Here is an 18,648-nt window from a genome sequence, read left to right as displayed (position 1 = left end):
TTGTATATGAAAGTTGCTCCATAATCCAATATTAATAAAAAAAAAAACAGGTGACATTAGCTAAAATAATAATTTAGGGATTGAAATAAGCAAGCTGCTTAATAATATTTTGTACAATGAACTACTGAGCAGCCCATATTTCTTCTCCTTTCAGACACTTTTTGACCATTGAAGGCTCATGGCAACTGAAAAAAGATTAATGGTGCTAGACCTGAAGTGTCCTGGTGCAGGAAGACAAATAGAATAACTGTTTTGTTAAGGTATTTATGTATATACTGTATAATACAATAATGATTGACTCCTAACTGTCATTTTTTAAACATTGCTGATTGGCTGCTGCGTTATCAACTTCTACGTTATCTCTTCACCAGGCTTAATACATCTGCCCTATTGTGCTTTACAACCAATGCAGTGAAATGGCACTGATAGACCCATTTGAATGTACATGTACACTGTATATCTCTGATTTTTATTTATTCCCCCAAAACTATAACAGCTGCATAATATGAGTTAGGAAAAATCAGGGAGATTGCTAGACTCTTCAGGGAGTTGGGGAGATTGCTACTATTTCAGGGAGTCTCCTGCAGAATACAGGAGAGTAGGCAACTATGCTTTAGATCCTGTTTACTTTTCCAATGTGTCACATTGTGCACTTTTTTTTCCTTCATTAACAGACAAGCAGAAACATGGAAAACAACAGAACATGGCCAAGTGGATTCACACTTATGGGACTGACTGACAATGCCAAGAGTCAGCCATACCTTTTTGTGTTCTTCTTAGTGGTTTATGTAATCACAGTTCTTGGAAACTCTCTGATGGTCATCACTATCACTCTGTCTTCAGGTCTTCACTCCCCGATGTATTTCTTCATATGTAATCTCGCCATTGTAGATCTGTGCTATACAACTTCAACAGTTCCTAAACTCTTGCAGGACTTTTTATCAGAAGTGAAACGTATCTCCTTCTTTGGTTGTTTGGTACAGTTGTATTCTTTTATATCTTTTGGAGGGATTGAATGTGTTCTACTTACTGCTATGGCAGGTGATCGTTATGTGGCTATATGTATGCCACTACACTACACTAAAGTAATGAGCTGGAAGATATCTAGAGTAGTGGCAATAATATGCTGGGCTGCTGGCCTACTGAACTCTCTTGCTCACACAGTATTGACATTCCGTTTACCCTTCTGCAAATCTACATTTCTTAACCACTTCTTCTGTGACATCCCACCCCTGCTTGCACTGTCCTGTGCTGACACTACCATTAATGAGGTTGTGGTGTATACTTCAGGAGGGTCTGTGATCATAGGGTCTTTTTTGTTAATTATTATGTCCTACGTCTTTATTGCTAAAGCTATTTTGAAGATTACAACTGCTTCAGGAAGACAGAAAGCCTTTTCTACATGTGCCTCTCATGGGACAGTGGTTATACTTTTTTTTGGAACTGCTGTTTTTACGTACATACGCCCTACGTCTACTTATTCCCTTGATCAGGATCGGGTTGTCCCTGTTCTTTATGGAGTGATAACTCCTATGTTAAATCCAATCATTTATAGTTTTAGAAATAAAGAAGTTAAGGGAGCATTAAAAAAAATTATTTTGATACATTTTAAATCATGTACCTACTAAAATGATCCAAAAAACTCACTAATATTTTAAATAGCATATGCATATATATGTTTTTCCGGCCTAGGCTGGAAAAAAGTCAAGCAGCTCCCACTAGGGGGTGTCTAATCCCCCAAAAATACACAAGAAAGGAAAAGGGGATTGGTGGAGCTCTAAAAGATGAGTATAAGTGGATCAATTGGGTAGTACAATAAAAAAATATTTATTTAGTGATAATGAATAAAATACGATGTATCTAGCAGCAAATGTAAATCACAATATACAATTAAAATGCGTAAGTAAAATCAATTATGTTGTTTATAAGGACAAGAGAGGTTTTATACTTAGTATGTGGAGTCCCACTGGTTGGTACGTGGTGGCTTCGTGATCAAATGATCATAGGGTCCCTGGTGTATATCCGGACTGGCAAGATGGTTTTGAGGGAGTACATAAACCCAGGATAGGTTTTGCTGGAGGGTGAACTGTAATCCTCAATTAAGAGGCATCATCTTGATTGCGTGATCCTTACATCCAGACTTGGAGCAGGTGGTGGTGCCAGGTCAAGATGTATTAGGAAGATTTGTAGCCAGAATCCAAGGATAGGGAAGCACTTGGGATAAGAAGCTTGAGTACTTCAAATGAAAACTTCAGTATCAAGTCCAAAAAATTCAGGATAGGCAGGAGCTTAAGGAAGCTCCTGCCCAGGGGCTGGCTGGTAACTTTCAGCCTGGGGGGCAAACACAAACAAGTGGCCCTGGCTTCTCCACTAGCACTCATATATACAGAGGTAGAAGTGGAAATTTTAAAGCGGGTCTTTCCTGTATACTGTATATACATATACTATATACTGTATATAACTCTCTTAGGGGCCCATTTATTTGCGGCTAATGGTTAGCTACAAATATTAAGGTTTCCTAGGGAGATGTGATGCTGCCTGATGTATAAATATCAGGCAGCAACGCATCAGGTCCCTAGGCTACCGCTATTCTGACAGGTGAGTAAAACATTGTAGCCTATAGGCTTCATACCGCACCCCCGCCAGGGCAGCATGGTGAGCGCTAACAGTGGCACCAGGCTGAGCGCATCGCAAGAGCCGCACACAGGAACATACATGCCGCCAATAGGACTGCATATTAAAGTTAATTCCTGGGCAGTAAGATATCACCCATATTGCATTCTAAATGCAATCCTTGTTAAATGGGCATCTAAGTCACACAGCACACACATACACTGATATGGACACAAAATGCTAACATGTATGCTGACACACCGACCATCATACACTGATATGCAGACAAATGCTGACACAGACAGTTTCTGACACACTGACAGGCAGACAGAAGTGGATAGATGGACACTGACAAACTGACAGGCAGTTACACATTGACAAATGCTGGCACATTGTCACAGCCACTGGGTGTGAAGAGTGGCTTTAAATGTATCTTACCGTGGGTACAGCTACGTGCACTCTAAATAACTGACAGTCCCCTCTTCTCAAGGTAGCAGCAGCATAAATCTGCTCCTCGATGTCTTGGGGGGGGGGGGCGGAGCTTATCTCTGCAGACAACAGGAAATGGAGGAAGGGGAAGTGACTTGTGGGAAGGCTGCTGGATGCACCCAGTAATGCAGCGCAGGTAGTACTCAACACCAAAGGCAGAGCAGCCTTCCTCCCCCTATAAACACCTGTATTTGCTAAGCCCCACCACTGTTCTAGATGCCGGACACTAGCCCCGTGCGCAGCTTCCATCCACAGCTTTGCCCTGACAGCCGGGAGGCAGAAATTTTGTGGCTGATAGGTAAATACAATCAGTGCAGCAGTGGCCCCAATGCTGCATAACTGCACTGGCCTGGGGGGCACTTGGCATCCTGCCCTCCGGCCCAGCCCGCCTCTGCTCCTGCCTATCCCCAGAGCCACCAAATTCAGCAGTAAGGTACCTCTGGACCTGGTGGTGTGCACCTCGAATCTGTTTACTTTGGAAATTTCACTTAGAATTGTAAAAAAACACCAAGGTTTAACTTGCCTTGATTGTTGATCTGGAAAAAAGATCGACGATCTGAGAAAGAGATGACGAAGGAACAACTCAACACCTAATCGGTATCATTGAGTATAAATGACACATTCTAACATTATGGTGAAGCCTTTAAACAATTAGGCATAATTTAGGATATACATATACCACACATCACACACATTGTACACACACACTACACCACATAGCACACATAGCACACACCACACACATATGTTTGTAGCACACCTCACACACCTACACATTGGACAGATACACACAACAGAACACACATATAACACACCATGCAGTACAAAACATATCCACATTCACTACAGCACACACCCAAAAACAGTACAACACAAAGAACACACACACTTACACATTACACAGTTACAGAAACACACAAAACAGATGCACTTATACATTGCACAGATACACACAGAACACCACACACATATATGTGTAGCACACCATATGGACTTACACATTGGACAGATACATACAACACACACATAACACATTGTAACATTACAACACACACCCACATTCACTACACACACCCAAAAACAGTACAACACACACAAAACACACACAAACTTAAACATAGCACAGATACCCAAACACACAATACACACACACACACTTAAACATTGTACAGATACACACAACACACTACACACACATACAGATACTGTATATACATAGCGCACCTCACACACTTATGCATTGGACAGAAACACACAACACACACACCCACATACACTACAATCCACACCAGGGGCAGGCTGGGCCGGGGGGCAAGGTGCCACATGCCCCCCGGGCCGGTATGTAGTGGCTGGGCTGGGCCGTGTGGATTGCCCGGCTGCTGCTGTCTCCAGGTCCTGCTGCGGCGCTGCCACAAACAAGTGACAGTCTCCATGTATGGCGGCGGCCCCTTCAAAAATGGCCGCCGCCTTGGAGGAGACAGACACTAGAGGTACTGCTGTACCTCTAGTGTCTGTCAGAGGAAGACAGCGCGGCCAGCGCTACCCGGAAGTGCGGCTTCGGGTAGCGCTGGTACGCTGTTTAAAAGGAACCCCTAGGCAACGAGCATTTACCTGGGGGGGGGACGGACTGGCCGGGGACTGGGAATAGTTTACCTGCGGAGGCCGCCGGCGGGAGCGCGGGTGGCACTGCACCAGGTCTGCCAGGGGAAGCTGCATGTAGGCCCTGGAGGAGCTCATGGAGGCTGAGCTCAAGCTGACCCTGCCTGTCTTGTAAGTACATTGCTCTACCTAGGCTTATACATATAGATATTCTGGTGTGTGTGTGTATATGTGTATATATGTATATGTGTGTGTATATATGTATGTATGTGTGTGTGTGTATGTATGTGTGTGTACATACCGGTAATGAATAAACAGTGGCACTTCACGGGTTAAAGCAGGCAAATATATGTTTATTGGGCATTACAGTGTGTTGCAATATGTGTAATGGGCATTGCGGTGTTGGCATTATGTGTAATGGGCATTGTTTAATTGGCATTACGGTGTGTGGCATTGTTTAATTGGCATCACGGTGTGTGGCATTATGTTTAATTGGCATTACGGTGTGTGGCATTATGTTTAATTGGCATTACGGTGTGGCAATATGTGTAATTTGCATTATGTATAATGGGCATTGTTTAATTGGCATTACGGTGTGTGACATTATGTGAAAAGGGCATTACGTTGCTGGCATTGTGTGATGGGCATTACGGTGTGTGGCAATATGTGTAATGGGCATTGCGGTGTTGGCATTATGTGTAATTGGCATTACGGTGTGTGGCATTATGTTTAATTGGCATTACGGTGTGGCAATATGTGTAATTTGCATTATGTGTAATGGGCATTGTTTAATTGGCATTACGGTGTGTGGCATTATGTTTAATTGGCATTACGGTGTGGCAATATGTGTAATTTGCATTATGTATAATGGGCATTGTTTAATTGGCATTACGGTGTGTGACATTATGTAAAAAGGGCATTACGTTGCTGGCATTGTGTGATGGGCATTACGGTGTGTGGCAATATGTGTAATGGTCATTGCGGTGTTGGCATTATGTGTAAATGGCATTACGGTGTGTGGCATTATGTTTAATTGGCATTACGGTGTGGCAATATGTGTAATTTGCATTATGTGTAATGGGCATTGTTTAATTCTCATTACAGTGTGTGGCAATATGTAAAATGGGCATTACGTTGCTGGCATTATGTGTGATAGGCATTACGGTGTGTGGCAATATGTGTAATGGGCATTTTTTATTTGGCATTACGGTGTGTGGCATTATGTTTAATGGGCATTGTTTAATTGGCATTATGTTTATTTGGCATTACGGTGTGTGGCATTCTGTTTATTTGGCATTACGGTGTGGCAATATGTGTAATTGGCATTATGTGTAATGGGCATTGTTTAATTGGCATTACGGTGTGTGGCATTCTGTTTATTTGGCAATATGTGTAATTGGCATTATGTGTAATGGGCATTGTTTAATTGGCATTACGGTGTGTGGCATTATGTGTAATAGGCATTACGTTGCTGGCAATATGTGTGATGGGCATTACGGTGTTGGCATTATGGTGTGTGTGTGGCATTATGTTTATTTGGCATTACGGTGTGGCAATATGTGTAATTGGCATTATGTGTAATGGGCATTGTTTAATTGGCATTACGTTGTGGCATTATGTTTAATTGGCATTACGGTGTGTGGCAATATGTGTAATGGGCATTACGGTGTTGGCTTTATGTGGAATAGGCATTACAGTGTAAAATTTTACAGCGCGCCTGCGGCATGCGCTGTCCCTATTTCGGGTGTGTGTGTTTGTGTGTGGGGGGGGGGGAATGATTGTTTAATAATTGCTGCATACTAGATAGAGGGGAGAGGGTAGGGCGGTGAAACGATGGTGATGATGGTGGGCCACTTGCTTGTGTTGCCCCCCAGGCTGAAAGTTGCCAGCCAGCCCCTGATCCACACACAAAAACAGTAAAACACATGCAAACACACAGAACACATAAAAAATAAATACATCATAGCATACCCTCCAACTGTACCGAATTTACAGTTTTTCAACAGTCTGTACCTTCAAATAAAAATGGTACCGAATGTACCATTTTTTCTTTTTCCCTCCATATCCATCTCTCCAGTCCTCCAGCCTGTCACTGCAATCCCCGGCCGGCGGCACTGAGAAATCTTTATCCTGGCCAGAGGTACTGATTTATGTTTTTGCTGGTGGGTGCTCAAGCATGTTGAAAGGCTCAACAAGAAAATACAGTGGCCCGGCACTGAGACTCTGGAGTTACGGGAACGTGGGTGCTCATTGATTCCTGTGGGTGCTCGGGCCCTTGAGCACCCACAGAATTGGCACCTATGATCCTGGCCAATGCACCCATTTAGTCAGTTGAATGTTAGGCGCTGCTCTGCCTTAAGGGTGTCCCAGACCCTTTTGGTTCATAGATAATGATTGGTCGATGGGCATGAGCATTGCCTGTATTTGTTTGAATGTTATGAGAGTAGGAAGTTGAAGAATAAGATTGAAATGAAGATTTGTCATGTTAAAGTGTACAATTTACTCAATAAATCATGTATAAATAATATAGGTGTACATAGAAATATATCTCATTAACAATTAAATTCTTGTTACACAATATCCAATATATACAAACTTATGTTCACAATATACTTACTATTATGTGCAATAACTGTATAAACTCATTAGACTATGTTATATCATCCTATACTGGGTAGCCATATACATCCTAATAGTCTGACACTCAAGTCCTGTGGATTACCTGTGCACAGGGTTTAGACCAGGGGTGGCCAAACCGGTCATTGAGATCTACCAATGGTCCATGTTTTCCAGATCACCTAGCTGGTGCACAGCTGTAGTCAATACGTATGGTCACATTTTCAAACGTGCTGCATTCATTCCTACTATAGATCCACAGGTTGCCTGGAAAACATGCACCATTGGTAGATCTTGAGGACAGGTTTGGCCACCCTTGGTTTAGACACTATTCTTTGTAGTGGATTCTGCACAACAAGGGACATGTAACAGTCTCTTCCGATTTGCTCGGTAAGTGTTAAAGATTATAGTCTTGATTTGGGGGTCAGAGACTCACAGAGTCTTGCAAGAGGTTTTGTAAATGAAAACAGTCCAAGGCCAACTCATTCACCAACATAAGGTGGTGCAAGTGTTCTCAAATCCCTAGGCAGGTCTTGGTTAGTGTTATATTTGTGAATACCACACTCAAGGCAGCTTCTAGGAAATAGGAGTTAAATCAATTCCCTGCTATCCCCATCTGCTGATAGATGCTTTTATACTGGTATTACTTAGGGTAGTCCTTTAATACTGTTATACTCAGATAGGGGGGCATGACAGGGACCCACTTCTCTAGTCAAGAGCTATATTTTGCCTGTGGGAACTTTCCTCTGCTAATACTGGAGTTGGGATGAGTGGTGACAACTTGGCTCTAGTGGGGAGCACACCGTTACACAGGGGTGTGATAGTCAGACTCATGCTTTGCTGGGTGTCACTGGTACAGGCTGTTAGAGTGTCCTTCACTCTCCATCATAGGCGTGCGCACAGGGGGTGCCGGGGGTGCACAGGCACCTGCTAATGATAGACACCCCCGCACAGTTGCAGCCAAGGCCGGCATCGCAATTGAAGAGCATTTTTTCCACGGAGCGGAGCAGGGCTGGCTGCAGTGACAGACAGAGCTTTAGATCTATAGTGAGGCCCTGGCTGCCTGTAGGGGGAGCTGAAGTGCACAGCTCGTCCTCTCAGGCATTTATGAGAGCAGCACGGGGCCCTGGCTGGATGAGGACTCGGAGGACTTCCTGGCTGCCTGGTGACTGAAATGTGGTGCTTATCAGGTGCTGCCTGGAACGGGGGTTTGGATGCTATGACTATGTTTTAGAGATGGGAGGGTATAAAAAGTTGTTTTTATATTGGTCTTTTTGTTATGTCAAAAAGGTGTGTGTATCAGCTTATTATATGTATACTGTGTGTGTGTGTGTGTGTGTGTGTGTGTGTGTATAGAGGGGCAGTGTATATGTATACTATGTGTGTGTGTGTGTGTGTGTGTGTGTGTGAGGGGGCTCTGTATACTATAGTACATCTCTGTGTGTGTGCATGCTGTGCCTCTATGTATACTATGTGTGTGTATATGTGGGGGTTTGTATGTGTATAGTGTGTGTGTGTGTGTGTGTGTGCATAGAGGGGCTGTGTGAGCCGTAGCCTCCTTCTCTTTTGAGCCGCTGGCCGGATGCTGCCCAATGCTGACAATTAAAGTAGCTTCAGTGTGTGGCGTGCATTTAACCACCCTCTTGGTAAGAAGCATGTAACCCCTGGAAATGAGAATTTCACCCGACCCCCCTGGCAATGAGCATTTGAAACCCCCAAACCCCCCCCCCCGTGGCATAATCGGAGATGTAATGGGCATCATGGGCTGAGGCATAACGTAAGGGGCATCATGGTGTGTGGCATAACGTGTAATGGGCATTATGGAATGTGGGATACTATTATTGGCTGTGTTATGTGTAATATGCATTGTGGTGTAAATGTTTGGCGAGCCTGCAGCGTGCACTGTCCGTATTGTCGCTATTTATTTAAAACATTTTTGTCAAGCCCTGGCATAATGTGTAATGGGCATTATGTGAAATGGGCATTACTGTGTGATGAGTATTATTGTGCGTGGCATTATGTCTAATGGCCATTACAGTGTTTGGCATTATTTGTAATAATAGCCGATGATGGACACGCCCAGTAGGCGGTGATGGACACGCCCCTCCAATGGTGCACCTCCTAAGAAAATGGGCTGCGCACGCCTATGCTCTCCATGCTGTCATGCTCTTTAGGGTCTCCTCTGGTCATGTGAGGCTCTGTGTCCCTTTGCTCCTTGTTGCTGCCATCAATGGTACTTCCACTAGGTCCCACTCAGTAGCCTGCACTTCTCCTGTAGGCAGAGAGGTCTGTCAGATTAGTTAGGATGATTAAGCAGCCTGGCTCTCTGTGTCACTCCCAGTGCTTAAAGTGGTCCTGGTGAGGTGGTGGAACTCTCTTCCCCGCCATCTCCCCCCCCCCCCCCCCCCCCCCCATATGTCACAACCAGGGCGGGTGCTAGGGTATTCGGCGCCCCCCTGCGAGCTCAAAATGTATGACCTATCTCACATAGACATGGAAACAATAATGCGGGCCACATAACGCCACCCTTAATGCAAATTATGCCCCAAAGTGCAAAAGAATCTAACAGGCTAAACAATGTGAAAGTGCGCGCCGTAGGCGCGCCACAAAATTTTAGGGCATGGCTTTGTGGGACAGGGGATTATGCACACCGTAAAGCCCGGCTGCTCCCCCTGCATATCAACCAGGCCACCACAGGCTGCTCCCCCTGCATAACAACCAAGCCACCACAGGCTGCTCCCCCTGCATAACAACCAGGCCACCACAGGCTGCTCCCCCTGCATAACAACCAGGCCACCACAGGCTGCTCCCCCTGCATAACAACCAGGACACCACAGGCTGCTCCCCCTGCATAACCAGGACACCACAGGCTGCTCCCCCTGAATAACCAGGACAAACAGGCTGCTCCCCCTGCATAACCAGGACACCACAGGCTGCTCCCCCTGAATAACCAGGACAAACAGGCTGAAAACAGTGCTTAAAGTGCCCGCTGCATTATATATATATATATATATATATATATATAATGAATAGGAGGTGGCGGCACTCAAATAAAGGCAATATAATGTATAAATAAGGTACATACCAGGTACCTGGGAGCCGGGCCTGGGACACTGCAGGGAGGGAGAGAGGCTACTGCTCACCGGATGGTGGGGGCCGGGGGTAGATAAAGAGCGCGGATTTCAACGGCCGCGTCGGAGAGAGGGAGCCGCTCTGCAAGCTGCCGCCTGCGCTGTCATACAATATGACAAGCGCGGCAGCAGCAGTTTAAGGAGCATAGCAGGGAGAGCGTCCTGGCCTCCTGAGCGGGTAGCGCCGGCGGCCATGTTCCTGTAGCCAGCCCGCCCCTGACAGCCGGGTAGAGTGCTGGAAAACCCGGCTGTCTCAGAGCACGTCGTCCATCCCTCCGTGTGCGTTGCAGCTATTTGAAATGACGCGCAGCCCGGCTGCCAATCAGGCAGTCGCAAGCTGGCACGTCATTTCAAATAGCCGCCCGCGGACGGATGGACGACGTGCTCTGAGACAGCCGGGTTTTCCAGCACTCTACCCGGCTGTCTTGACTTGTTTAGCAATGCAGGCAGGGAGAAGCAGAGGGGGCAAGGTGAGCGGATGGAGGCGGAACCGTTCCGCCTCCAAAATGGAACTGACGGAACGCAGTTCCGCCCCGTTCCGCCTCACTTTAACCCCTGGTCACTCCCCTCGCCCATCAGCTCCATTCAGCTCATACAGTATGTTGCTGCTTCTCTCTCTCCTTCGTGCACTTCTCCCTGCTACAACTCTTGACATTCAAACTCTGTTAGCCAATCCAGCCCCCTTTTTTTCCCAAGCTGTCAGTAATCTTGCTGGGTTGATCCCACCCCAGCTGGGAAAGTTAAAGGGGCCTTCTCTCAGTTAACCCTCAGTGATCCATACCTTGGACAGATAGCCAGTGTCAGTTTGTAGTGATTAGCAACCCAGTGGGGTGCTACAGTAGGGTTTTCCGCACCACCCTGAAAACTATAAATACATGCCCTACCTCCTATATTTTTTAAAGGATCAATGTGCGGCACATAAAAACAATGTGGTCTTATAAGGAAGGGGCTTGCCACACAATACTACCCCCAATTTAAACACAATCACACAGTAGCACAATCTGTCCCTACATCAAATTACACTCCCTTGCCATTTATACATATTACAACACAAAGTTGTTCCCTTACATTACACCTGACAGTAATATCCCATATACAGTATGCAATGTCTTTAACATCCACAGAAGTAGTGCCCCTTACACATATAATGCCAAAGAAGCATCCTTTATGCACACATAGCATAATGCCAACAGTAGTAGTGCAACTTATACACATAAGGGAGATGATTCGGCATGACCCAGAAAGGGCTGAATTCATCCCTGTTTTGATGGTGGGGGGTCTGAGCATGCATGTGTTTGCACATGTATATTTGCCCCTGTGAAAACGCCTTTGGTGAGTATCACATTCTCCAAGGCATGGGTAGGGCAGCGATGGGATGGGCAGGGGGCAGCTGGAGGGGAATGCCCAGCGTTCCCCTCCATGAAAATGCTGAGCATTACCCAGGCGTGGCATTCCCTGCTCATGGTGGGTGGGTAACACAACATGACTTCAAAGTGTGCGACATAATGTGCAAAGGGAGTTACAGTGTGCAACCTAATGTGTAATGGCCATTACTATCTGTGATATAGGCCCTTATTCTGATCGGTGCGGATATTCCCGCATTCTTACGGAGCGGTCCGCACGCCACGGTGTTCTGCCGCGTGCGGCCATCGTCCGTAGAAACGCCCACGTGTCCTCCGCATTCGGACGGACTCACTCTTTAAGAACAGGGCGTGTTTACGGACGACATACAAACCATGCGTGTGCGGGGGAAACACTCCGATTCTGCACGGTATTACAGAGTATTACAGAGTATGCTCGGGAATACCGCATCCGAACGGGAGCCAAGCGGTGCTACCGCCCGTAAGCGGAGTATTTACGCCAAACAACCCACTATTATGTATATTCTGCAATACATCACATGACCCACTTATTCAATTACCTATCCTCATAAAAAAATGCTTATTTGGAATTGGAATCAATTAGATGCCAATATATCCTTACAAGCATGCCTAACACATGCATTGCACACATTAACCCTTACAGCAATTGAAGCAGCAATGGTTTCAATTAAAGCACTGACAAGCGTCCTATTAGTGAATAATGAGTAAAGGAGTCGATTTTATTGGGTTCAGGTGTTAATGCTTGTAGTCATTAGGCGGTCCGTTCGCCTCCCGCAGGAACGAGTGGTGTCCGCAAAGCAATAGTGGCCTTTTGGACACCGCACATTTCTTTCCTTTTTGTTCGCGTGCATTCGGAGTGGTATCCGAATGCACGCCCCCCAACATAAGTGTACTCCCCCGTGTCCGCCCATGTTTCCGCCCCGTTTTGCCCACTTTGAAACTACGCCCATGTGTCATTCCGCATGACGCCCATAATACGCCCATATTTCCCGAATGATTGCGGTGACCAGTTTTGTACGGGATTTGGACGAACAGGTACGGAGTCAAGGCGTGGCACATGCGCGTGGCGTTCTCCACGCATGCGCAGACGCCGTAAAGACGCGATCCGAAAGTATGCGGTAAAGTACGCGTCAATCAGAATAAGGGCCATAATGTGCAATGGCCATTACTTACTCTGATATACTATATTCCCCCGTGGGGTCCGATCATACATCTGAACTCTGGAGTGTACAGGAGTCGCACTTCTGGCTTGCGTTCCTTTCAACTGGCCAGAAGTGCCCGCTAATAGCGCACAACACACTCCAGTAGACTGTTAAACACTATCTAGTAAAAAATTGATAATGTACTATTTGTGAAAATAACTCACGTACTGTACCAATTCGTCAAAAATCTCTATGTGGCTGCCTTTTGACTCAACAGAATAGTACTTCGATGGGAGACTCACAAGTCGTTTCTCCATTTTTTGAGGGTTACATTCCTTATTGGGATTTAAAAAAAATGTCAATGTAAAGTTAAATTTCAGATACATTTTTTGAGGTCAATAAATAGTTGGAATTGGTCTAAGTGTTTGCTAGGGGCAGATTTCGAACCTTTATTTAGTAGAAAGAACTGTGGTTGAGAAAGCTTCTTCTTTGAAAGGTTGAGGATGTCAGGTCCAGTATGTCTCTCTCCATATTGCTGGGTCTTTTCCTTTGTCTTGGTGACTCTTCTCCTTCTGCTTCTCCTATTTCCTTTTCTCTTATAGGCCTCTTTCTGCCTTGCGGGGAATTGAGTCTGGTACGGATGTAGAGCATCTCTGCCAGTGCTGCATATCGCCAGATGCCCAGGATTGCTTGCACTGGCAGAGAGTCGCTGCATCTGACGAGGATGTGTGAGTGTCTCACACGCACACGCGTCCACTTCATTCGGAGGTGGGGAGCGGAAACCCTGCTCGTCTCCTCTTCAGGTAGAAGGGCAGGGTTAGTGCAGGGTGTGGGCAGCTACGGTGGGGGCAGCAGGGAGCATTGGGGAGGCGAAGGAGGGCTCCATCAGAACATAGCGCGCAAGCCACTCATACACACCCTTGGTTATTATTCTGATGTTGTGTGTCATATCATGTGTATTCGGCCTACCTCTAAATACAATTCTAATGTGATGTCATACCAGTTTGTTAGCTGCTTAGTGGCAACTTTTTCCATACTATTTAATAGATTGTATTAGTCTTCCTCTTCTCACTCTAACTGTTTTATCACTTGTTCCTCCTAGGTAAAAATAGATTTACAATCTTGTTTCCTGGTGATTCTATCTTTGAAAAGTGGCATATTGCAAAGCTGCATTTATGGAGATAACCAACAAAGAAATGCAGAAGACGATACTCCGCAAACGCGCCAATTTCAAGGAAGAATGCATAGATATATAAATGTATATGATATATAAAGTAGGGCTGCATATTCTACATAATTACCTGTTTTGGGAAAACTACAGAAATGCAAGCAGACAATTGTAGGATAGCGCCCTATACTAGAGCCTCAATAATGGACCCTTTACAGCCTCAACCAATATTAAAAGAGCAGTCAGAAAGTCCATATATATAAAAGTATTTCTTAAAAAATTTTGTATCGTAGAAAATATATTACTTCATACAATGTAGAGCCTTTCGCAGATTATTTTTCATAATTGTAGACATAGATGAGATCACATCAATGTATAGAGAACCCAACACGTGTCATCTACAAGGAGGCATCATCAGGGGTTATTATATAAAATCATAAATTGACATTCCGTATGGTCATAAAAAGAACATACAGTAGGACTTCAATACTGACAGTAGAATTACAACTTTGATGGATCTGATATTTTTGTAAACAATTAATACATTGGTGATCAAAAATGACAAGAAGTTACAAGTGATAGAACAGAAAACATAAGGAAAAACTAGTAAGACATATATACAGAGGAAAAGAGTAAACATTTCACATTCATTACAAAAGGTAAATATTATTTAGTGGTGTTCACATACCAGAAATATATGCAATGTTGTTGATAAAACTTCGTAAAAGGTAATTTAGACACTTCAGGACTTGATGGAAAATATTCCTGTTTAGGAAATATTTATACATAAAAAAAAAACCTCAGACAAACAGAAAACAAGTGCATCCACCTATGGTGTGGCTCTACGCATGCATATGAGGGAATATATGCATGTGAAGGGCAGCTGTGTGAACAGTTGCCCTACACTCACACAGAGGTGGGCGGGCAGGGGAAAGACAGGGGGCTGGGCATGCCCACAAAAAATGGTGGTTTTGCCCAGAAAAATGCTGGGCGTCCCCATGCAAATGCTTGTTGAATTCTGCATAGGGCAGGCAGCTGATGTCACATGACATCAGTGCCCATCCCAATCTTTGATATTTTTGAGCCAAATAAAAGTCTGTTCAGACTGACTTATTTGTTAAAAACTATTTATACGCTCACATGCGAATGGATGTGTCAGCGTACTTCTGGTGGGATTTGTGTGGTGGCGGGGCAGCCATTCATTCAGCTAGAGAGTGGCATTCAGCAGCACGCTGAGCTGCGAATGACTGCTGCTTAGCGAGCGGTACTGAATCAGGCCCTATGACCAGTTGTTCTTCAACTCCCCCCATCACTCTACCTAGTCATGTACCTTGCCCCCTGGTCACACCTTCATCCTTCCCCTCCAGTCTCCTACACCTCCAACTATCCTCTACTCTGTCTCCCCTTTATCCCCCTGCTTCCTTTCCCCTCCTCTCCTGTCAGATCCTTTCTCATCCTTGATATTATTAAGACTCTTATTCACTCATTGGACATCTCTAGATTGGACTATTGTAATCAGCCTCTATCTGGCCTCCTTGACAAACATCTTTCTCCACTGCAATCTCTTTGCAATGCTGCTTCCTTACCATTCATACTATGTCCACCTCCCCTCTTTTACAAGCCCTTTACTTGCTCCCCTTCCAAATCCATTTTAAGCTTCTGGCACTCACTTACAAAGCCCTCACCTATTCTTCTACAATTACATACAGGTATCTGACCTTATCTCCCTTTACACCCACACCCATCCTCTTCACTCCACAAATACATGCCACCTCTCCTGTCAACTTATTACTTCATCCAATTCCCAATACCTCTGGATCTCTCTACGTCTCCCTATGACAATATCTATCTCTGTACAAAACATTAAATGGGCTCTCAAGACCCATGTCTTCATCAAACCCAGCCATTTTGTATCCTAACCATCTGTTAAATGCTCACTTCAATCCCATCTCTCATCCAAACGCTTCCATCTGTGTCACCTCTGTCTGTCTATCCATCTGTTTCCTAAGTCTTGGCAGGACATGTTTAGCAACTGTTCTTGAATATTGTATTTCAGGTAGGCCAGGCTCTGTCAAAGATAATGGAAGCATCATTAGCATTGATGATTTAAAAGTGAGGAGCCTACAGCAATCTGTGCATAAGGCTACTTGGTTTGGCACTGATTTTAGGTTGCTTGGAGTTGGACTCCACAAAGTAATGCCCCTTATACATGGTTGATTCCTAGTAAGCTGTCTCTCAAATTTGGATATATTTGTATGTGGTTTTATCATTTAGTTACCCAGTAGATTATATAGCCCAGAGTGGTTACTGTTATCATGCAATGTAGGGACCTAGAGTATCAGAGAAGCCATGAAGTGGCCTGTAGGCTTATCATATTTTTGCAAATATATGCAAATATATGTAACTAAGATCTCTGAATTACTTACTACCATGTGTTGCTAATGCCCCTTGATGTGCTGGGAGAAAACATGTATCTTTGTAGGCTAGAAAAATTCCATCCCTTTCAGCACCTGAGGGGCATTATTATTTATTTATTATTTATTCATTATTTGATTAAACAGCTTTCAATCTGTTATTATACTGTATATCCTACAAGGCTTCACATCTTGCCCATCAATCCCTTCAATCTTTCTCCCCCTATCCTACTACGCCTATCTTTCCCATCCATACTGCCCAACACCCCTACACCATACTTGCCTACTTTTGAATACTATTTTCAGGGAGATTATAGTTGGCAGTAGAATTTTGCAAAGCGCCCCATTGAGGGGGTGTGGCTAGTTCCATATATGGGCATATATGTGCTTAAATGCTTGTCAGACCCAAAGATCAGCGTGGTGAGTATAATTTGCTTCAACAGGTACAGCCCCATAGATTCTACTGGACAAGGGGACCGATCTTCAATCAAGAAAGGTGAGTTTGAATGCATGGACTCTGTGTGCAATAAAGTTTTATTGTCAGTGTGTGTGTGTTTTTTTAACTATTTGTACTGCTGGGGGGCTACTAGTCCCAGCAGTCCCTTTAGTGCCCCACATGCTGGGACTTGTGGTTCTCCAAGTCCCTGCATGCGGTGCTGGCTTGGTGGGACTTGCAGTGCCACAGCAATACACAATAGTTTTTCTATATTTTTACACTTTAATCAGCTCGATGCCCACCGCCCCGGGGCATCGGGAACAGCCCGGGCTTCAGCATGGGCAGGTAAATTCTGGAGAGGGTACCCCTTCTTTGGGGGGGTCCCCACTTCCCCAGGATCCCTGCCCATGCAGACCGGTCAGGGGGAGAATGCTTTGGCCGGTGGGACTTGTATAAAAGTCTACCCCTGGCTGTGGCATTACCCTGGTGGCTGATTGGGCCCGGAGCTGGTTATTGAAATACGGGGGACCCCCTACTCATTTTGTCCCCTGTATTTTGGGAACCAGGACAGGCCCTTGAGCCTGGTGCTGTTTTATAAAATCCTATGGACCCCTATTTGTTTTGCCCTGTGATTTTAAGAAATCAGGACAGGCTCTTTGAGCCCAGGGCTGGTTATGCTCAGGAGGGGGGACCCCACACCACTTTTTTTTTTTTTTTTTTTACCCCCCCAAAATCATACGTCTGAAAATGCGCACATTTTCATGACTGAAAAGCGCACATTTTCATGACTAAAAATCGCACCATATCGTACCTTATCACACTTTTTGTTGTGATTTCACATCTCATTAAATATGCGAAAATCGGGCCAATAACGCATTTTTAAAAAGTGCGATTTGGTGCGATTTTTGGAAAGTGTGATAAAATCGCACTACACTAAATCTCGCCCCTTGTTTCTCTCTGCCACTAATAGATGGCATATTGTGAACTTTATTTTTTCTGTGGGTGCCTGTGCGTGTGGTTTTCTTTCAGTACCTACAGTATGTGGTATGTGTTTTTTTTTCCCATGGGGATATCTGTGTGTAAAGATAATGTAATACCTAAGATTACAGTAGGTCAGAAGGTATGGGTCATAAAAATGTAAAGGTACACACCATAACTTACAATCAAATTACATTTTTACCTGTCACATACAAATTGTTTTACCCCCACTTCAAAATTCCCACTTTGAACACTGGTTATAATGACAAATGTCATATTACAGGTCTTGTTCTTGCTTTGCTCTAGAACTGGGTAACTGTCCATACACACTGGGTGATTTTTCCCAGCGTGTATGGACAGTGATGATCGCTGTCATCGCTGGGGGGGAAAGCTGCTCAGTGCATACACACTGAGCAGCTTCCCCCCCTGCCCGGTGCTGTCAGAGCCGCTCATCTGCTGCTAATTCCAGTATTAGTAGCGTGCAGCAGCGCTCACCACTCCTCGCCGCGCCATACATACTGGGCGGCTTTGAGCTGAAAGCCGCTCAAACTTGCTGTTTTGAGCATCTTTCAGCTCAAAAATCGTCCAGTGTATATGGGCCCTAGTTAGAATTTAAGGACTGAACTTCAGAGAACTTCTGTGTGTATTTTTAACTAGCATTTACATAACAACTTATATTT

At 44.7% G+C, this 18,648-nt stretch overlaps 1 protein-coding gene across 1 annotated transcript; it reads left to right on the top strand.

Annotated features, from left to right (window-relative positions):
• Positions 1-725: 725 nt before the first annotated feature.
• Positions 726-1,628, top strand: LOC146079957 (olfactory receptor 5V1-like). Its single transcript, XM_083186704.1, has one exon. The coding sequence runs from the start codon at positions 726-728 to the stop codon at positions 1,626-1,628; it is 903 nt and encodes a 300-aa protein (XP_083042830.1).
• Positions 1,629-18,648: the final 17,020 nt, after the last annotated feature.

The sequence above is a fragment of the Crinia signifera genome, chromosome 1 (assembly GCF_055691185.1).
Source record: "Crinia signifera chromosome 1, ASM5569118v1, whole genome shotgun sequence".
In the NCBI taxonomy this organism is placed as follows: Eukaryota; Metazoa; Chordata; class Amphibia; order Anura; family Myobatrachidae; genus Crinia; species Crinia signifera.
The sequence above is the reverse complement of the archived record's forward strand: the minus strand, read 5'-3'. Positions and strand labels throughout refer to the sequence as shown.